A 20291-nucleotide genomic window follows, 5' to 3' on the forward strand; every position below is an offset into this window, starting at 1 on the left:
GCGCGGCGATAGACTGGGCTTGCGCCCGCATCCGCAAACATGGCGACCGCCACGTCGAACATGTTTCTCTACTCGCTGACGCTGCAGCCGCCGACCACGATCAGCCATGCCATCCTCGGCCAGTTCTCCGGCACCAAGGAGCAGCAGATCCTGGTCGCGTCCGGCTCGCGTCTGGCCCTCCTGCGTCCCGAGCCCGCCCAGGGCAAGGTCGTGACAGTGCTGGCCCACGACGTCTTCGGCATCATCCGTGCCCTCGCGTCGTTTCGGCTGGCTGGAAGCTCCAAAGGTATGTTGTGTCTCGTCTCTGGCCTCTCGCCTACTCAATTGGGGCTCTTTCTCGCTATGTCGTTCCTCCGTCATATCCTTTCTCGCCCGCATGCCACGTAGTGACCATCTACCAGGCTAGACGCGTCCGACGGCGTACCGTCCGGGCGTGTCCCCTTCCTAGCAGCGTCTGTTGTTTTGCTTTTACTGGTGGCTAACAAGACCTCTTTGTGCCTCCCAGACTACATTATCCTGGCTACAGACTCGGGCCGCATCACAATCGTGGAGTACATCCCTGCCGAGAACCGTTTTTCACGCGTGCATCTCGAGACCTTTGGCAAGTCCGCCGTGCGGCGCGTCGTGCCCGGCCAGTACCTTGCTGCCGATCCCAAGGGCCGCGCGTGCTTGATCGCCGCCGTCGAGAAGAACAAGCTGGTCTATGTGCTGAACCGCAATGCCCAGGCGGAGCTCACCATCTCGTCGCCTCTCGAGGCCCACAAGCCGGGCGTCATTGTCATCGCCATGGTGGCACTTGACGTCGGCTACTCCAACCCTGTGTTTGCTGCGCTGGAGATGGACTACAGCGAGTCGGACCAGGACCCGACGGGCGAGGCGTACCGCGAATCGGAGACGCTGCTGGTCTACTACGAGCTGGACCTTGGCCTCAACCACGTCGTGCGGCGCTGGTCCGACCCCGTGGATGCCACTGCCTCGATTCTCTTCCAAGTGCCCGGCGGCAACGACGGCCCCAGCGGCGTCCTCGTCTGCAGCGAAGAGAATGTCACCTACCGCCACTCCTACCAAGAGGCCTTCCGCGTGCCCATCCCACGGCGACGTGGTGCCACGGAGGACCCCAGCCGCAAGCGCACCATTGTGTCGGGCGTCATGCACAAGCTCAAGGGCAATGCCGGTGCCTTTTTCTTCCTCCTGCAGACAGAGGATGGCGACCTGTTCAAGGTGACCCTGGACATGGTCGAGGACGACGACGGCAACCCGACAGGCGAGGTGCTGCGCCTCAAGATCAAGTACTTTGACACGGTGCCCGTCGCGTCGAGCCTCTGCATTCTCAAGAGCGGCTTTCTGTTTGTTGCGTGCGAGTTTGGCAACCACCACTTTTACCAGTTTGAGAAGCTCGGCGACGACGACGACGAGCTCGAGTTCTCCAGCGACAACTTCCCCGCCGATCCCAAGGCGCCATACGAGCCCGTCTACTTTTCTCCGCGGCTGGCGGAAAACCTCGCCCTGGTCGAGAGCATCGACGCTACCAACCCCATGCTGGACGTCAAGATTGCCAACTTGACCGAGGACGACGCACCACAGATCTACTCGGTCTGCGGCAATGGCGCGCGCAGCACCTTCCGGATGCTGAAACACGCCCTGGAGGTGAACGAGATTGTCGCGTCCCAGCTGCCCGGCACACCCACGGCCGTGTGGACCACCAAGGTGCGCCGGGACGACGATTTTGACTCGTACATTGTGCTGTCGTTCAACAACGGCACGCTCGTCCTGAGCATTGGCGAAACCGTCGAGGAGGTACGGGACACGGGCTTCCTCACAGGCGTTCCCACGCTTGCTGTCCAGCAGCTGGGCGACGACGGCCTCATCCAGGTGCACCCCAAGGGCATCCGGCACATCCGCGACGGCCGCGTGAACGAGTGGCCGGCGCCGCAGCACCGGTCCATTATCATTGCGGCCACCAACGAGCGGCAAGTCTGTGTTGCCCTCAGCTCGGGGGAGATTGTCTACTTTGAGATGGACACCGACGGCTCGCTCGCCGAGTACGACGAGAAGAAGGAGATGTCGGGCACCGTCACCAGCTTGAGCCTGGGTGCCGTGCCCGAAGGCCGTCTCCGCAGTTCCTTTTTGGCCGTGGGCTGCGACGACTGCACCGTGCGCATTTTGAGCCTCGACCCGGAGACGACGCTGGAGAACATGTCCGTCCAAGCACTGACGGCGGCGCCCTCGGCGCTGCTCATTATGGCCATGGACGACTCGTCTGCAGGGGGCTCCGCCATGTACCTGCACATTGGCCTCAACTCGGGCGTGTACCTGCGTACCGTCTTGGACGAAGTGACGGGCGAGCTCACGGACACGCGGCAGCGTTTCTTGGGCCCAAAACAGGTGCGCCTGTTCTCGGTGTCCGTGCAGAGACGGGTCTGCGTGCTGGCACTCAGCTCCCGTCCCTGGCTCGGCTACGACGACAGCAAGGCCAAGAACTTTGCCATGACCCCGCTCGACTACGGCGAGCTCGAGTTCGGCTGGAACTTTAGCAGCGAGCAGTGCGAAGAGGGCATGGTTGGCATCTATGGCAACTTTTTACGGTGAGTACTTCTCCAGACCTGCCTTTTTCGTTTTCGTTTTCGTTTTGATTTTGATTTTCTTTTGCCCTGTCTTCCCTCGGACCTCCTTGGTTTGGCATCATGATGAGTAATAAGGGAATTAATCCTACGCTATACAATAGCCATGAGGACTCAGTATCATTTGATATCAATTGTTCCTTCTGACATGCCGTCTTTCTCTCCCGTTTCTTGTTGCTGCTTCATCTTGTTGCTTTTTCTTGGCACAGAGACTAACGCAACCAGAATCTTCTCGATTGAGAAACTAGGCGAACCTCTCATTCAGAAAACCTTCCCCTTGACATATACCCCCCGCCGGCTCGCCAAACATCCCGAGCTCGGCATCTTCTACACGATCGAATCCGACAACAACACCCTCTCTCCATACCTACGGCGGCAACTTCTGGAAGCGTCAGGCGCCACCAACGGCAACGCACAGCCCCTCCCGCCGGCCGACTTTGGCTACCCGCGGGGCAATGGCCGCTGGGCTTCGTGCATCAGCGTCGTTGACCCCGTCGGCGAGGACCCGGGCGTCACGCAGACCATTGAGCTCGAGGGCAACGAGGCCGCGGTGAGCATGGCCGTCGCGCCGTTCACGAGCCGCAACGGCGAGAGCTACCTGATTGTGGGCACGGGTAAGGACATGGTCATGAGCCCGCGCCGTTTCTCCGAGGGCTACCTCCACGCGTACCGCATCAGCGACGACGGCAAGCAGCTCGAGTTCCTCCACAAGACCAAGGTGGAAGAGCCACCAACGGCCATGATTCCCTTCCAGGGCCGCCTGCTGGTGGGCATCGGCAAGGTGCTCCGGATCTACGATCTGGGCATCAAGCAGATGCTGCGCAAGGCCCAGGGCGACGTGACCGACAAGCTGATTGTGTCTCTGGCTACGCAGGGCAGCCGCATCATTGTGGGCGACCTGGAAGAGGGCGTCACGTACGTGGTGTACAAGCCCGAAGTCAACAAGCTGCTGCCGTTTGTCGACGACACCATCAAGCGCTGGACCACGTGCACAACAATGGTCGACTACCAGACGGTGGCCGGCGGCGACAAGTTTGGCAACCTGTGGATTGTGCGGGCGGCCGACAAGGTCAGCCAGGACGTCGACGAGCCCGGGTCCGAGCTGCAGCTGGTGCATGCGCGCAGCTACCTGCACGGCACGCCGAACCGCCTGGCGCTGATGGCGCACATGTACACGCAGGACGTGCCGATGAGCATCTGCAAGACGAGCCTGGTCGTGGGCGGCCAGGAGGTGCTTGTCTGGAGCGGCCTGCAGGGCACCGTCGGCGTGCTGGTGCCGTTTGTCAACCGCGAGGATGCCGACTTTTTCCAGAACCTGGAGACGCACATGCGGCAGGAAGACGCGCCGCTGGCCGGCCGCGACCACCTCATGTACCGGTCGTACTATGTGCCGGTCAAGGGCGTGATTGACGGCGACCTGTGCGAGCGGTTCAATCTGCTGCCGCGCGACAAGAAACAGATGATTGCGGGCGAGCTGGACCGGTCGGTACGCGAGATTGAGCGCAAGATCTCGGACGTTCGCACACGATCCGCCTTTTAGGAGGCCCCTTTCCCCGGGTCACGTTTGTACACATGTTGTTTTTTCTTTTCATTTTTGCGTTCATTTTGGCTTTATGAATTTTCATGGCTTTGCATTTTTACGAATGATACCGGCGTCCATGGCTTTCTCGGAGCGGGTTTGGTCTGGCGGACAGGGCGAATGACCACGACACAAAAATATCCTTGGTACGACGGGCCAATTGGCGTTTTGTTTTTACATGTTTCTTATATACATGACGATTTACATGTTGCGGAGCTGTGCATGTGTATGCGTGCACGGCACGTAATCTACGGGACGAGCAATGGCTTCACTAGCAAAACTGGTTTCCGAAATAATGGCTGTGAATGACGGTATATGGTGAACGGATCGCTGCGTACATGCAGTAGGGTATGACAGGGCCATTTGTCACCTCAGCTCCTCCGCCGCGAGAAGAAGCCACCGACCCTGCCGTCGGTGCCACTGTTCTTGTGCGCCTTCTTCCGCCGCGCGTCTGCCTTCTGCTTGGCGGCCTCCACCGGATGGGACCTCTCCCACTGCTCGTCGGCCTGGAAGGCTTCGACGGCGGCTCTCAGATCGTAGTCGTAGCCCAGTTCCGCGTCTTCTCCACGCCAAGCCGTTTGTTCCAAGTACAGCACCGCCAGGTCGTAGTCGGATACTTTGCACGCCACCATGAACCGCCGAATCGCCGCCTTGCGCCGGCCCTCAGCTTCGCTCTCGACAGGCTGCGGCGAGAGGGAGGTCAGGGCTGCGTGGGCCGACGACGGAATCTGGATGACGCGGCGGGCTTGCAGCAAATGGTCGGCCGCCAGACGATTTGCTTGCCGCAGCTGGGCGGCTGGGACGTTGTAGCGGAGGGACAGCGAGGCGATGGAGTCGCGGTCGTGGTCGAGGTAGTGGAGGACCGGACCGGCGTCTTTTTCGGAGGGAAAGGAGGGAGATGAGGGAGATGAGGGAGAGGAGGTGGCGTTGTTGTTAGGAGCATTGTTGGTGCTGTACGGGGGCGGCGCTTCGTCCGTGGACGGTTGCGCATCGGCCGACGTGCTTGCGCCGGCACCGAAACGACGATAAGGTGGTGGTGCCTTGAGGCCCGGGGGTAGGAGGTCGCTGGTTGCTGATGCCATAGTCTTCGACGACGGCGGTGGCGCAGTCGCAATCTGGCAGAAGGGGCAGTATGTCGCAAAGCGAGCGTTTTGCGTTAAACAACGACTGCAGACAAAACGGTCGCAGCAAGGCAGTTGGCGGTGCTGAGGCGAGGCTGTCTTGGCGTCTTTTGGCGTGACCGGGGCGGCCGGAGTGATCGGAATGCCGGCCAACAGTGGTGCGGCACAGGTGCAGCAATAAGACGTCATCGTGGGCGGCGATGAATTTCTGTTGACAGGACTATACGATGGGATGCTGGGACGTTGGCAGGAGGCAGAAAGCATCGCCACCTGTTGCAGGATACGGAGTTCGCCAGAGGGTGTGAACAGCGGGGCCGCTCTTACAACGTGGACCCACATTTATTTTACTGCGTTATTCTGAGAACCGATGAGCTGGACAACAACAGTAGGAGACTAGTATATATTCTAATTCTATTTCTGCAATCCTGTCTCGTGCTATGTTCTGCGTAAATCCGTGCGCGGACTACGCAAGCCACGACATGTCCCCCGCTGCAGCCGCCCGCCGGCACTGCGACAGCTCGTCGAGGAACGCTGGGACAAAGGTGCCGGGACCCTTGACCGACGGCAGCACAGCGGCCCGTGCCGCAGCCCGCTCGTACAACGCCATTCCGGCCAATACAGCTGCAAAGGTGTCAATGTCCTCGCTGTCTGGGCCACGGCCTGCGCTGTCGGACGCACGCCGCAGTGTCGCCGCGGCCGCAATCGACGCCGACATTACAGTCCCCAGCGAACAGCCCGTGCCCGTGACCTGGCCGAGCATCGGGTGCCCGTCGGCGACGGCCACAACGCGGGCCCCACGGCTGTCGCTCACGTAGTCGACCGCGCCCGTTAGCACGACAACACACTTTTCGCGCGCGGCCAGACGGCGCACCAGGCGGATGCGCGCCTCGGCGTCGAGCGTGTTACTACCGTCGACGCCGCGCTGCTGCGCCAAACCGGCAGACTCTGCCGCGGCTTCGTCGTCCGACAGGCCCGACAGGTACACCGTCTGGATCTCGCCCTCGTTGCCCTTGATGACGTCCAGGTAGCCGGCGGCCATGATCGTGCGCACGGCGGCGCGGCGCACGGCCGTCGCGCCCGCGCCCACAGGATCAAAGACGACAGGGCGGCCGGCGGCGTTGTAGGCGGCAATGGCTTTCACGTAGTTGGCGAGGCTCTCGGGCGTCGCCGTACCCATGTTGATGACGAGCGCACTGCCCGGCAGGCGCGCCAGGTCGGCCGCCTCGACACCGCTGTTGGACATGATGGGCGACGCGCCGACCGCCAGAGCCACGTTGGCCGCGATGTTCTGCACGACCAGGTTGGTCATGTTGTGCGACAGCGGCGTTGTCTCGTGCAGCGCCTGGAGGATGCGCTGGATGGCGGCGGTGGGTGGCAGCGGGGACGGCGATGTGTAGGAGGCAAACGACGTAAACGGAGCGGCCGGTGCGCGGTAAAACGCCGTCGGGCCCTCGTGCTTGCCCAGGCGCACCTGCTCGGCCAGCGCCTCCGCCGCTGCGAACGGGTCGGCTGCGCCCATAATGGCACTCACCACAGCCACGCCGTCCAGCGCCTTGGGGGCACCGGCCTCCCCCGCGCTGTCGCCACCGTCAAACCCGCTCTGGAAAACGACCCGCCGCGCGTTGCTCGCGTTCACGCCGCCAATGCACACTGCCGGAATGTGCCCGAACCCGGCCGCTGCCATCGCCTGCAGCATCCGCTGGATCCCCGCCGTGCCCACAACGTGCTTCGTGTTGGTCTTGGTCGGCGTCGCAAACACCGTGCCCAGCCCCAGGTAGTCGGCACCGTCGCGGCATGCCGTCACCGCCTCGTCCACCGTGCTTGCCGTCACGCCGATAATGGCGTCCGGCCCCAGCATCCGCCGCGCCGTCGCCACGTCAATGTCATCCTGTCCCAGGTGCACGCCCTCGCAGTGGCCGCGTGCGGCCGCAGCCACGGCGACGTCGACCCGGTCGTTGACGAGCAGTGGTGCGCCCGCAGGGCCCGTGAATTCATGCAGAGCAGCGAGTGTCGTCAGCATCGTGCGTGCGTCGGCGTCCTTGTCGCGCAGCTGGACGATGCCAATGTGCGGGGGTGTCGATGACGATGTCGATGTCGTTGTCGATGTCGATGACGTTTGGTTGCGGAAGGCGGCACCCACGACATCGACGACCGTGCGGCCCGGACCGAGAATGGCCGGTGTCGGGTCCGTCACCAAGTAAACGGAGTAGTCGACTTTGGGGGGCATGCTGGGCGACGAGAGTGTTGGCAAGAATTAAAAGAAGACAAGAATGCAGAATCGAGAAAGCAAAATGACTGCGCTGGTGGCGCTGTTGCGTCAATTGAGCTCCGAACGCGGCTTAAAACGGCCCAGTGGGGGTCGAGCTAGAGCTTTTTTTTTATCCGCAGCGGGCTGGGGCGATCACTACTGTATCCAAGCTAACGACTTACACGAACAAAACACATGCAAACTGCACCAGTCTCGGCGCGACGACCCGGCTGCCACATTTCCATTCCTCATTGCGTCTCCCGTCTCTCCGCACATGCTTGCCAGACGTTACTTACGTCTTCACAGCTGCTGGAATCACGAACGTGCCCATGCCGTGTCCCGGCACCGATCCGGACACAGCCCCGTCTGCCGTCACTGTCGCCGTCGACTTCTCACAACTGTGCGTGTTGTCCGTCACCCAGAGACCCACGCCCGTCGCCGTCGAGGGCACCGTCACGCCCGCCACCTTGACCGTCACCGTGTTGGGCGACGCCGCGCTGTTGATGAGCACCACGGCAATCGTGCCGTCCACATTTTGGAATGCCGCCGCCCGCAGACCGGTGCCCGCCCCCGTCGCCGCAATGCGCGTGGCCCCGGGGCGCACGTAGCGCGAGAACTGTGCAAACGCCCACAGCCGCTTCGCCACCTCGTACGTGTTCGTGCTGTTGTCCACCTTGATCAGCTTCTCGTTCGTGTTGGGGCTCGGCCCCTGCACGCCCTCCCAGTAGAGGTACCCGCCAATGTTCGTGTTCACAATCGCGTTCATAATGTTGCTGGCCCACGTCATGCCCTCGCCCGCGCCGCCGCCCCCCGACCACGCCGTCGACCATCCGCCGTTCAGGTCGCACTGCTCCGACAGCCACATGGGCACCTTGACGTTCATGGGGCCCGAGGGCCCGCTCGTGTACGTGTGCGAGCTAAAGGCCTTGACCAGGGCGTCCGCGCCCGCCGACTTGATCGCGTTCGTCATGCTGACCTGGTTGCCCCAGCCCTCCGACTCGCAGCACACAATGCCCAGCGAGTCCGTGAGGTTCTGTGCCTGGATCGTCTTGTACAGCAGCTTGATAAAGTCGGCCGCCTGCGCGCCCGACGCCCCCATCGACGCATAGTTGGCGCTGTACTCGGGCTCGTTGAGGAAGCCCAGGTGCGACACCGTGACGCCCGCGTCCCGGTAGAACCCGACGTACGCCAACAGGTAGTCCGCATACGCCTGCTTCCAGTCTGCCGCAATCGACCCGCCGTTGGCCTCGTTGCCATTCGTCTTCATGTACCCCGGCGCGCTCCACGCGTCCGCGTAGATGGTGCGCACGCCGTACGTCTTGAACGCCTCCTGGCTGACAAACAGCTGGCCCGAGTCTTTGCCGTCAAACTGGTAGTTGGGCTTGGCCGTCGGGCTGCCCGGGCTCTTGGGCGCAAACGAGTTCATGTGGTCCGAGCTCGAGTCGGGCGACGACCCGATGCCGTTGCGCAGCATCGAGAACCCGGCGCCCGACGTCGTGTTGAACAGCAGGTCCAGCAGCTGCCGCTGCTTGGCCGCGTCCTTCATGTTGGTGATGAGGTTGGCGCGCTGAAAGGCCAGGCTGAACCCAAACCCGTCCATCTTTTGGTACGTCTTGTCCGGGTTGACGGTCAGTGTCGACACGCTGCCAGCACCGCCACCTTGCCGCGGGTAAAGCTCGTAGACGACCTCGTTGACTGGGCCGGCTACGCCGGTCGTCGCCATTGAGGCCGCAAGAGCAGCTGATATAAACCGCATAGTTCAGATATATGTGCTTGCTGGTATTTGTTTTGCTTGTTATTGCTGTCCTCGTATATGCTGCTTCGTGGAGGGACGTGCAGCAAAATGGTCGCAGTGCTGCCGACTCTTGCAGCGAAAGCACTTGACCTTCAATCGGCTCGTACATATATATTCGTGCCCCTTTTTCTCTGCATCTCCGTTGCACCGTCAATTCTCTTTCCCCGCGTCCGTATCGGTAGTTAACTAGCACATAGCAGCTCTTCTCTCCCGATATCGTTGTATATTGCCGGGTGTTAACAAGAATCTTACCTCCCACTGATTGCTTGGGCTGTCTTGGCGCACGCGGCTAGAAAAAGCTGTATCCAAAAGTCAAAGTGTAAGTGTGCTGTGATTGTCTGCAGATGGTACAATAGCCATGAGCCCAAATCTATAAAACATCGTAGTGGTTGCACCCGAAAGTCAACACAAAGCCAAAAGCAAACAAGTTAAAATCGTAAACAGGTTTCCTTTTCCCAATAATTATTCCATCCCTCTCTACAGAAGAAGTTGTCATACCCAAGCCATGGCGTTATGCATAAACCAAAGAAATAGTCAAGAAATCCAAATAACAACAGATGTGCAAATATGTCATCCGACAACGCCAACATTCGTGCCCCCCCTTTTGTGACGTACTGGTTCGTTTGGTAGATCGGGTAAATGACCATCTGGCGAACCCATATTTTGTGCGGATAAATCCGGTGAAATGGACAAGAAAGAGACGGGCGGGGGAGATCAATTCAGAACCGCAACCCAGGATCAAGACAGATTCGCGGCGCTTAGAGCGAGAGGTCCTCTCCTTCTCGCACCGGCACATGCAGCATTGGACAGAGGACGCTTCATCTGCTCGCTCCGACTGCAGTCACGCTTACAAATTCATCTGGCCCCAAGAATCGTAATACGCCGGTGTGCCCATGTTGGCGTCCATGTACGACTCCCATCCGGGTGCATTGAGAAAGTCAGGGAGGCCGGGGCCGTCCATGTTCTGCATGTAATCAATGGTCGCGTCCGTAAAGCTGAGGAACGGCTCGGAGTAAATCGCAATGGATTCAAGCGGTGCATCGGTGGCCGTTGCCTCAACAGTACCGGGTGAGGCCAAGTGCAGTGGCTGTTGGTGCGGCTGCAGTGGCTGTTGCTGCTGCTGCTGCAGGTTCAGCGGATGCGGGTCTGGAGCGTCCATGTGACCTGCATAGCCGGCGACGCCGGGCCCTGCAACATTGACGTTTGACGGCGATGACGAGGCCATTTCCGTGTCCATGTTCGCAGACTGCTGCATGGGGACCTGGGCCTGGCTCTGGCTCTGCTCTTGAGCGCTGGATCGGTCCGTCCGGGCGGATGAGGGCACGGCATCCATCATGGTGGCAAACGGCAGCGGGCCCATGGTATTCGCCGGCCCGGCGCCATTGATAATCGGATTCAGGGCGCCACTGCTGTCGCCCGGTAGACTGTCCAACTCCTTGGAAATCATGGCCTTAAGATCGGATAGGCGCTCGGCCAGGCGCGTAAAGGGATCCTGGCGAGGATCCATCATAGGCCGGCAAATGTTGCTCGCTTGTTTGTCGCTAGTATCGTTGGAATTGGTCTTGCTCGTGTCGGCTTTTCCGCCAGTATTGTTCGTGCCGTTCGCATCACTGCTGTGCCCAGTCGGCGTCGAGTCTTTGCCGATAGCATCTGCCTCGGAACTGGCTGGTGACCCGTTGCTGCTGTTGCCGCTGCTAGACTCTCCACTCCTTGTGCCGCTGTAGCTTGTCGTTGCCGTCACCAGAGATGGGACGGCATCGCTTGTCCCGGCTCCGGCGCCATTGGTTGTCCTGGGGCGAAGAGGCTCGTCGGGTGAGATGCGGAAGCGCTTTTGGCTACGACGCTCCGCGAGCAGCTGCAGGTCCAGAATCTGGCGGTCAATGAGGTCGTCAAAGGCCAGTTCCGTTCGCACTCGGCGGCCGTCCCAGCCGGGCGCTTGCAGGGTCATGAGCTTGAGCGAGGTCAAAAAGGCATACGTAAAGTCGAATGTCGACAGGCACAGGAAGCGCGGTTGGTCGGTGATGTAGTCTTGGAAGCGGTTGCGCATCAAGTCCTTGATGGCGTACGTGCAGGCCCACAGTAGCTCCAGGCGGTCGCCGGCCGACAAGGGCTCGTCGCGCAGTGCCGGGTCAATGCCGATTTCTTGTAGGCCCGCTTCGTAGAGAAGGATCTCGGCCGCGTGGACATGGCCAACGAGGTTGACTGAAGGGCGGGTTAGTAAGCAATTCATCAACAACCTCCATCTTTAAAGATCTTCAAACATTGGTAAACTGACCATCGTCGTGGTAGGCCTCCGGCATCTGGGCCTTGAAGGCCTCAATCTGCTGGCGCAGGTTCTGCATCATATGGCGAAACGACATGCCCACCTGCACACCGTCGGTGCGTAACGAAAATGCCACAGAAATCGACTGACTCAGCTGCTGGATGCGCACGAGCTGCACCAGATACGCGTCTGATGGGTACTCCATCTGGCGCTCGAGGACCTGGCAGCATGTTTCCAAGTAGGCTGTGTTCATCATAATGTCGGGCCGCTTGTTCGTCGTCGTCGCCAGCGCGACAAGATAAAAGGTGCCGGCAAACGTGCGCATCTGCTCCAGGGCCACGGGCGGGTAGTCGGTGGTCTGCGGATCGACGTCGCCAGTCTCGTCCGCATCGTTGCCTGCCTGGGCACTGTTGTGTCTCAAGTTGGAGAAACAACTACTTTGAGCGTCATCACCACCACTCGCTCCAGCAGGTGCTCCACCTGCCTTCTTGGAACGAGAAGATGCCGTGAGGGGCGGGAGCGCCTCGCTGATACCGAGCGACACACACATCGCCCGCGCCAGGTAGAAGAAGTTGATCAGCTGGAAGCTGTTGATGTTGTAGTGGAACCAGCCGACTAGTACAAGCACCGCCTGCAGCATGTCGAGCGTCCGGCGCGGTTGCAAGAAAGCCGCTGCCGCCACCTCACCCAGCAATTGATTGCCCATGGCGATTTGGCGCGTTCCGTCAAGGTGACAGGCAGCCATCATGACCGACTTCCACAGCGTGGGGCGGCCAATGCGCAGCTTCTCGGATGTGACGTACTCCGGGATAATGACAAAGGGGAAGAGCGGCATCATAAACTTGCGGAACTCGGACAGCATAATCTCCGCGTCGTCGTTCTTAGGCCAGATATTGTCCGGCGTCAGGTTCACCGAATTTAGCGGAGGCAAGCTGGCCGGGGTTGCTGCACCCTCACCGCCCGACGTGGCTGTTGGCGGGTAGTAGCGCTGCTGCTGCTTCGAGGCTGCACCGGCCATTGCAGCAATGTTCGCCGCAACCTCACTGTGCCGTTTAGCGGCCGCCGAGAATGCTGCGCCTGGAGACGCCTGGTTGTAGTAGTTCCGCTGGCCGGGCGTGATAAACGAGGGAATGAAGGTGGATGCCGGCATTGCATCGTCCTTCGCCCGGTGCCTGCTGCTATTCGATGCCCTCCCAGACGCCGTGCTACTGTTCTGCGCGTTGGATGCGGGTGAGGCGACGACGGTCATAGGGGGCGAGATGCCGGCGTGCTGCTGTGACATGGAACTCTGGCGAGATGTAAAGGTACCCTTAAGAGCGTCGTTCGCTGCCGCGTCTGACCGTAGGTTGGGGTTGTCAGTGGGGAAGAGGTGCCGTGCAGGGTACATGTAGCCCCAGTGCGCCTTGAGGCGGAAGATATCCAACGGACTGGAGCGGTGGTTTGGGTCATTGGACTCGGGCGGGTTGATCTCGTTGTGCAGCTTCTGCTGCTGACTCACAGAGTCAAGCCGCGACGTCAGGTCCTCAAGGCGACGCTCTAGCTCGGCCACACGCGTCGGCTTGGGTGCCGCACGCTGCTGTGTCTTACCACCGGCCGAATGTCCGTTTATGCGACCATTGGACATGTGCGGATTTCCAGAAGTCGGATGACCGGTTTGGCTGTTATGGTTCCCCGTCGTGCCGCCATTGCCGCTCTGTACCGATCCTGTTGGCCGGATGCCCTCCATGCTGTCATCCAAACGCCGCTTCCTCGGCGGGGCCGGAGTTTGAAGTCCACATGGCTTGTTGAGTCGGTGGCATCTTGGGAGCGTTAGAAAGACCAATGTTCAACCATCGAAAGCCAGAATTGCTCCTGTAAAGTAGACAAAGGAATGCAATTGCACAACACAATTCATTTATGAGCCCAAAACTTACCTTTCACAAATGTTGGCTACTGGGCCAGGTACGCAACGACTCTTGGCCTTTGCACACGTCGAGCAGGCCCGAGGACCCTTGTTTTTGCTAACGGGAAGCATGACAGCAGGTGTCTGTGATGGTGACTGTTGCTGAGAAAGTGCACCGCTAGGCGTGGTGTGATCGGGTTGCGTCAATGTGCGGTTTGGTTGTAAGTGCAGCAATGGACCTTTTGCGTGTTATACGTGGTATGGACACGTTGAACGACGAGGCTGTCACCACTTTCTGCCCTCTGCTTTTCCTTATGTGGTATGCCAACCGTGTTGCAAACTTTGTAGCAAAAGAGAGAAAAAAAAATGTGTGAGCGTGAGCAGTAGCAGGGGACAAAAAGTCCCACCACAATATAAGTTGCGAGGAACAGGATAGAAGAGAAATCGTTAGAGACACGCGAGTCTTGCACGAGATCACACACTCGGCAGTCAACCCGAGTCACTCAATGGGAGGAAACGGAAGTACTGGATGAGGAAAGGCCGCTCAGGGATGACGGCATCCCAAGGATCCCAAGCATCCAAGCAAAAGATGACTGTGAAAGTAACGAAAGGACAGTCTCGAATCAGATAATGCAAAGTAATGAGTAGCAAAGAAGACAAGGGGCTCGGCCGAGACGAAGTGGGCGAGGAAGAGTGGAGGCACACCGACAACCGTTGAGAAGCCGGTCGGTCGGCAGTGCGAAAGAGAAGCTGGCAAATGGTGCGAGAGGTTGAGACCGGTCGGGGAAGGGATTGCGAGACACTCGGGTACGAGATTGATAAACAGGCGGCTTATGGAGTTGTTGGAGACGGTCCGTGAAATTCCACCATGGCTGTGGCCGTGTCACTTGCAATAGCATACAATAGAAAGTGCGGCTTGGCTGATTCTGTCGCCGATATTATGATCAGGGGGGGGGTGAAGTATGAGTTGTGAGCGAGCTTGTTGAGTGTGCGTATGCGTATGAGTACGAAGATCAGTGTAAGAGTGCAATGCTCAACGTGGGAGTTGAGAATCGGTGGAAGTGATGCAGGCAAAGTAATGCATAGGGGTGGGACGATGAGACTCAGAAAACTCTCTGGACAACGTCACAAGATCGAAACAACAGCAAGCGGAAGGAGCGATGGCCCGAAGAGCGAGATGTCTGACAAGGAAGGAACCCACGTAATGAGATTCTGCTTTCCAGGGTGACCGCTCAAGCATTCCCAGCAGTGGACACGCAAGTACCTTGTACGGGCGATGGCACTAGGAGAATGACGAAGCAGAGCAGAGACAACATCAGGCAGAAGACAGAAAACAGAACAAATATCATCAGGATGTGGTATGACGAATCAGATAAATCCCCGAAGCTGAAGCTTGGCCCGAGAAAAAAAAATATCACGAAGGCAGGACAGGTAGGGTTATGGTTCTTCCCATCGCGTCTGAATTCGTAATGACATAAGGCGTCGTGAGCATAGGGGAGTAAGAACGTCTGATGTTGAAGGTTTGCTTCCGTAAGAGGCTCCGACGGAGACGGAGCAATTTGTAAGTTTGGCAGCTCCGTCTCCGCTCCTTAAACTGCATTAGACACTAGCGCACCTCGCTCGAGCCTTGTCGTGGGGTCGAACGTGTCTCCTGATTGGCTAAATTGGTCGAACTTGACATAATCATATCACGTGACGTGCAGTGTCAACCGCACCTTAGCCCATGAGCGAACATCCGTCACGATTCTCGCAGTTTTGTGCGTGTCTTTTCGCACATTTGCAATTTTCTCGTTTCCCTCGCTGCAAAGACGATTTTTGCACGTCCCGAGTTCGTCTTAGATTGTCTTTATGATCTGTAGATTGTTTCTTTTGTCGTTTTTGCCACGAGAGTATCCACCACGCTGGAAGGCTCCTTCCTGATGCAGGCGTCATGGTTGGGTCGCGGCTTCCTCCGTGTAAGCCGCTTGCTGCCCATGACGCTCAACCGTATGAACAGCCCCTCTTTGCCGCATCTCGCTTGCCCCTGTCAACAGCCTTCTCGTTCACGGCAGTTGGGGAAGAAGAAGCGCGGCGCCGAGTACGAACACGAGCGCGCATGTTTATTCTGTTGGTGTGGCTTTCTCCGAGTGCGTCTTCACATTGACGTCTGACATGGAGATCCCGGCCCTACAATCGTGCATCGGTGCGCCCGTATCTCGCGTGGCATAAGCATACTAGCATCAACGCAATTTTATCATCCGTGCCTTTCGAGCGCACACCTTTGCTCTCTTTGCCATTCCCGTTTTGAACGCCGTTCCATTTGGTCAATCTCGAAAATGGTTTGCTACACCTTCCGGTTCATCTTCGCCCCTGACCGGACCATTTTACTATCGGCAGTTCGACAACAAAACGAAAATTCCGAGGACTTAACGGAGTCACGGCTCTCAGTCCACATGCTCATCATAAAAAATGCATCACAGGAACCAGAAAAGTGCAGTAGTCATGCAACGCTCACAATCTGTGGCGGCATCTGATGGAGTTCCTGTATTTGGTCGGTCCGATAGATGTCGGACATCATGAGATTGAAGGATACCACAAAAAAGACAAAATAACCTTACGTCAGGACATATCTGACGTTTTCTTTTCTCACGCACCAAAAAATGATCATATTCAAAAATAGGCGAGCACGACCCTCATCTTTTTACTTGTTCCCTCTCGTTCCTTGTCTCTTGCCTATCTCTCACACACTCGCCCCTCCCATCAAACATCAGACAACGAATAAACATGCGGACCTGTGCCTGCACGTCTCGCGGAGAGTACCAGTAGTTCACCAACTGGTCCGTGTAAGAATGTAGGTGAGATGCAGTGTGAGAAGAAAGAAGGCAAAGAAACGCGAAACAAAGAGAAAAGCACGAAAAAGAGTGGCGCCGACCCAGCAAAAGACGAAGGATAAGCTTAGGTGTTCAAATAGCAGTAGGTCAAGCCCACCGCCATATGGTTTCAGTAGCACGAGAGAGAACAAAGCCCGACCTAAGGCTCGGAGCCAGGTCCAGAGCTCGAGACAAAGTCTCAGCCTGGGCCTACTCCGACACCCAATTCAAAGGTCCGATTTCCCTAGTCGCAGGACCGGGGTTGGGGGTGTGGTCAGAAACGCGGAGACGGAGCGGACAGGCATATGTGGTATAAGGATTGACCAGTGCCAAGAAACGCGGCAAAACAAAAGCCAAGGCAAAGAACACGAGATTGAGTTCGTTCCCTTGTCCCGCGCAATGCTTGAAATGCTTGCTATTGCCTTGGCGTTTTATTTTATTTTTTTCCTCCGCCATGGTCCCCCACAGCCCACAGCCTACCACCAAATCCATTCCTTTGTTCTCGAACACGCCCCCCGGTCCCTCTCGGCATAATAGAAACCGCGTTAGGCCGTCGCAGCAACGGGCGACAGCTTCTCCTGGGCCAGGAGCGCCTCCGTCAGACCATTGTCCTTGTGGCTGTCCTGCTGCTGCAGCGCACGGACGGCCTGGGTGATACCCAGCTGCTCGTCGGTCCAGAGCGGGCTGTTCTCGGCGGCGGGCGGCGCGCCAACGCCCAGGAAACCACCGGGCACCTGGCGGGCCCAGTCCGACGTGCGGCGGATGCCCAGCTCGGTCCAGATGGAGTCGACGGCGTGGACAAGGCGGTCGCGGAACTCCTTGACGTGGCCCGGCGTGGGCGTGATGCGCAGGCGCTCCTGGCCGACGGGGACGGTGGGGTAGTTGATGGACTGCACATAGATCTGGTGGTCGCGCAGCAGCATGTCCGAGGCCTGCTTGGCGACCTCGGCGTCGCCCACGAGAAGGGGAACAATGTGCGACGGGTTGGGAATGACGGGGATGTCGCGCGCGGCCAGGCTCTCCTTGACGGCGCGGGTGTGCAGCTGCTGCAGGCGGCGGTCGCCGGCGTAGTTCATCTGGTACTCAATGGCGGTGCGGGCGCCGGCCATGGTCGCAGGGGGCAAGGACGTGGTGAAGATGAAGCCGGGCGCGAGCGAGCGGATCATGTCCACCAGCTGGGCGCTGCCCGCAATGTAGCCGCCGACGCAGCCGTAGGCCTTGCCGAGCGTGCCAGTGATAATGTCAATGCGGTCCATGAGGGTGCCGCTGGGACGGCCCTGGACGTGGGCGTCAAAATCGAGGTGCTCGGCGACGCCGGCGCCGTTTGGTCCGTACATGCCGACGGCATGGACCTCATCCAAAAAGGTCAGAGCGCCGTACTTGTCGGCGAGGTCGCAGATGGCCTCAATCGGGCCAATGGAGCCGCACATGCTGTAGACGGACTCGAAAGCAATAATCTTGGGGACGTTGAGGGGCAGGGCGGCCAGCTTGGCCTCGAGGTCCTCAACGTCGTTGTGGCGGAACACAATCTTTTGGGTGCCCGAGTGGCGGATGCCCTGGATCATGGACGCGTGGTTGAGGCTGTCCGACAGGATCACGCAGCCGGGCATGCGGCTGCCGAGCGTGGCCAGCGTGGCATCGTTGGCGACGTAGCACGAGCTAAAGACCAGCGCCGACTCCTTGGCGTGCAGGCGTGCGACCGTCTCCTCCAGGTGGACGGCGTGGCGGTTGTGGCCCGAGATGTTGCGGGTGCCACCGGCACCGGCACCGTACTCGTCGAGGGTCTCGTGCATCGTCTGCAGGACCTGAGGGTTGCTGCCCATACCGAGGTAATCGTTGGCGCACCAGACGGTAACGCGATCCTCCTTGTCGGCCATGTGGGCACGGGGGAAGTCCTTGGCGAGGCGGTTGATGTTGTTGAAGTAGCGGTACGACTTGTCCTTGTGCTTCTTGTCCAGCTCGGCCTCGTAGAAGCCCTCGTAGTCGAACTTGGTCTGCGCCATGGCCGGCGCCGCGGCGAAGCCAGGCGTGGTGGAGGCCTTGCCCGCAGCGACGGCGGTCTTGGCGGCCTTGGACACCTTGTCGGCGCCGGGGATGCCGGCGGGAATGCGCTTGTCATTGAAAACGTGGCCGTCAACGGCTCTGGCCTCCTGGGAACGGCTGGTATGGAGACGGGCCGTACGCGGAGCCGATGAAGCAGTTGAAGCAGTTGCCGACGCCGCGTGGGGGCAAGTGCGGGCGGCAGAGCCGTGGAGGCCGTGGGCGCGGGCAGCAGGGGCCGAAGCGACGGCAGACATCGAGAAGGCCGCCGAGAGCGAGGCTGCCACACCGCGGTAGCCCATGCTGCTGCTGGCAGCAACACGGCTAGTGCCAATGCGGGTGGCCTGGACGGCCATAGCCTTGCCCATGACGGGGCAGCGGCCTGCGAGCAGCTGCAGTTTCGATAGGGCGCCGCCGCAGGGGGATGCAGCAATCAGAGCCGAGGATGCCTCGGGGGCAGCCTGCTGGCGGGAGGCGGTCGAGAGAGCGCGGAGCGTAGCCGGCGAGGCCTTCTTGAGGAAGGGGCACACGGCCTTGGACTGGCGAAGAACGGCGTCCATTGCGGTGGGATTTCTTTTTTCTTTTCGTTTCCTTTTTTTTTCTTGTTGGAGTTCGTTATTCGGAGGGCGGCGTTGTATGACAGTCCAATTCGGACAGCGAGTCAGTACGGACTAAGCAGAGAGGGAAATGCAAGACGATGATGCAAAAATGACAATGACCATTAAGAAAATAAGGAAAGTGTCCAAAAAAGTTGCAGTTCCAGAAAAAGCAATGACAAAGAGAGAAAGGGCACACGGTGGTTGGTTGGACGGTGGGGTGTGGCAAATCCGAGGAAGGGACATCCGAAACGCAGTAACAATTTAGGCCAGGGCTAAACAAGGGAACGAAGCATGGAATAAAAAAGAACACTAAAACCGTCCACGGTCAGTGGTCCCGTAACGAAATAGGCGACAAAATCAACCAACTGCCTGCAAAAAGTGCTCTGAAAAGAGGGGAATACCGCTAGCGCGGGCCATAATATGGGCCAGTGGTCAATGATCTCCAGCGCTCAGTCCGTACGTGCAGGCGGAAAGGGCGCTGTGTCTCCAATATTGTTGGCAACATTTCTGGGCTTTTGCAGCCACGGGGACCAAGCCAAACAACCAAAATCTGTGGCCGGCGAAGCAGAAGCCGAGACGGCAAGCGGACATACTAAACTATGAGGAAATTAAACAAAATTATAAGTCTCAATGAAGGAAGCAAAGTGCCTTGAACACGGTCCGTTCCAGCGCTGTGTTATTTGCTTGCCATACCGGACACGACGTCAGCCAGTTCGTGTCTAACAGGTTGCTCAATAGTCGGAAATCTGTCAAGTCAATTCATGGTGGTCCGTGTAGAACATTCTAGCTCTCAACTCTGTCTACATGCTGTCGGTGCATACATCCGACATTTGTTGCTGCAAATTGCAGATGGGTCGTTAGATGCACAGGTTCAGTCGCTGTTTCCTCGCCAGTCTTCGTCTCGGGATTCGGAATTGGCAACGACTAATAACTTTTTCCACTGCTTCAGTCTTTCTTCTTTTTTTCCCACTAAGATCGAATCGGCGTGCTAGGCCAATCAGGTGTCGAAGCGAGGCCCGCCCAGTCCCTTTTCAGGCACTTTTGTCCCTTCTTCCCCGCAAAATAGGTCCTTGTTCCTGTGCCTTGTTCTTTCCTGTGACTTCTGCATGGACGCCGCACGGAACGCAAGAATAGGAAGGATCAAAAATACAGGGGCAGAATAACGGCCGCAAAGGAGGGGAAAGACGGCAGGACCTCTACTTAATAATGCCCTCGCACTTTATTTGTGCATTACATTGGAGGTGGACAACGTAGATTGCTTCAATTGGCGTTCCTTTTGTAGGGTACTACAGAA

At 58.7% G+C, this 20291-nt stretch overlaps 6 protein-coding genes across 6 annotated transcripts; 1 reads left to right on the forward strand and 5 right to left on the reverse strand.

Annotated features, from left to right (window-relative positions):
- Window positions 1–39: 39 nt before the first annotated feature.
- On the forward strand, window positions 40–4161 carry SPSK_02156 (splicing factor 3B subunit 3; the record flags this gene model as incomplete). The annotated part of the gene is made up of 3 exons (XM_016729033.1): window positions 40–286; window positions 407–2585; window positions 2847–4161. The coding sequence occupies 3 exons, from the start codon at window positions 40–42 to the stop codon at window positions 4159–4161; spliced, it is 3741 nt and encodes a 1246-aa protein (XP_016589075.1).
- A 410-nt stretch (window positions 4162–4571) lies between these two features.
- On the reverse strand, window positions 4572–5510 carry SPSK_02667 (uncharacterized protein; the record flags this gene model as incomplete). Its single annotated transcript, XM_016729535.1, has 1 exon — window positions 4572–5510. One exon carries the CDS (start codon window positions 5508–5510, stop codon window positions 4572–4574), a length of 939 nt encoding a protein of 312 aa, XP_016589076.1.
- A 274-nt stretch (window positions 5511–5784) lies between these two features.
- SPSK_02391 (thiamine-phosphate diphosphorylase) lies at window positions 5785–7548 on the reverse strand (the record flags this gene model as incomplete). Its single annotated transcript, XM_016729263.1, has 1 exon — window positions 5785–7548. The coding sequence occupies one exon, from the start codon at window positions 7546–7548 to the stop codon at window positions 5785–5787; it is 1764 nt and encodes a 587-aa protein (XP_016589077.1).
- Window positions 7549–7861: 313 nt separating this feature from the next.
- On the reverse strand, window positions 7862–9292 carry SPSK_02489 (cellulose hydrolase; the record flags this gene model as incomplete). Its single annotated transcript, XM_016729358.1, has 1 exon — window positions 7862–9292. The coding sequence occupies one exon, from the start codon at window positions 9290–9292 to the stop codon at window positions 7862–7864; it is 1431 nt and encodes a 476-aa protein (XP_016589078.1).
- Window positions 9293–10211: 919 nt separating this feature from the next.
- On the reverse strand, window positions 10212–13353 carry SPSK_02196 (uncharacterized protein; the record flags this gene model as incomplete). The annotated part of the gene is made up of 2 exons (XM_016729070.1): window positions 10212–11566; window positions 11640–13353. The coding sequence occupies 2 exons, from the start codon at window positions 13351–13353 to the stop codon at window positions 10212–10214; spliced, it is 3069 nt and encodes a 1022-aa protein (XP_016589079.1).
- Window positions 13354–16903: 3550 nt separating this feature from the next.
- Window positions 16904–18958, reverse strand: SPSK_02321 (5-aminolevulinate synthase; the record flags this gene model as incomplete). Its single annotated transcript, XM_016729193.1, has 1 exon — window positions 16904–18958. The coding sequence occupies one exon, from the start codon at window positions 18956–18958 to the stop codon at window positions 16904–16906; it is 2055 nt and encodes a 684-aa protein (XP_016589080.1).
- Window positions 18959–20291: the final 1333 nt, after the last annotated feature.

Source organism: Sporothrix schenckii (genome assembly GCF_000961545.1).
Source record: "Sporothrix schenckii 1099-18 chromosome Unknown Cont43, whole genome shotgun sequence".
NCBI lineage: Eukaryota > Fungi > Ascomycota > Sordariomycetes > Ophiostomatales > Ophiostomataceae > Sporothrix > Sporothrix schenckii.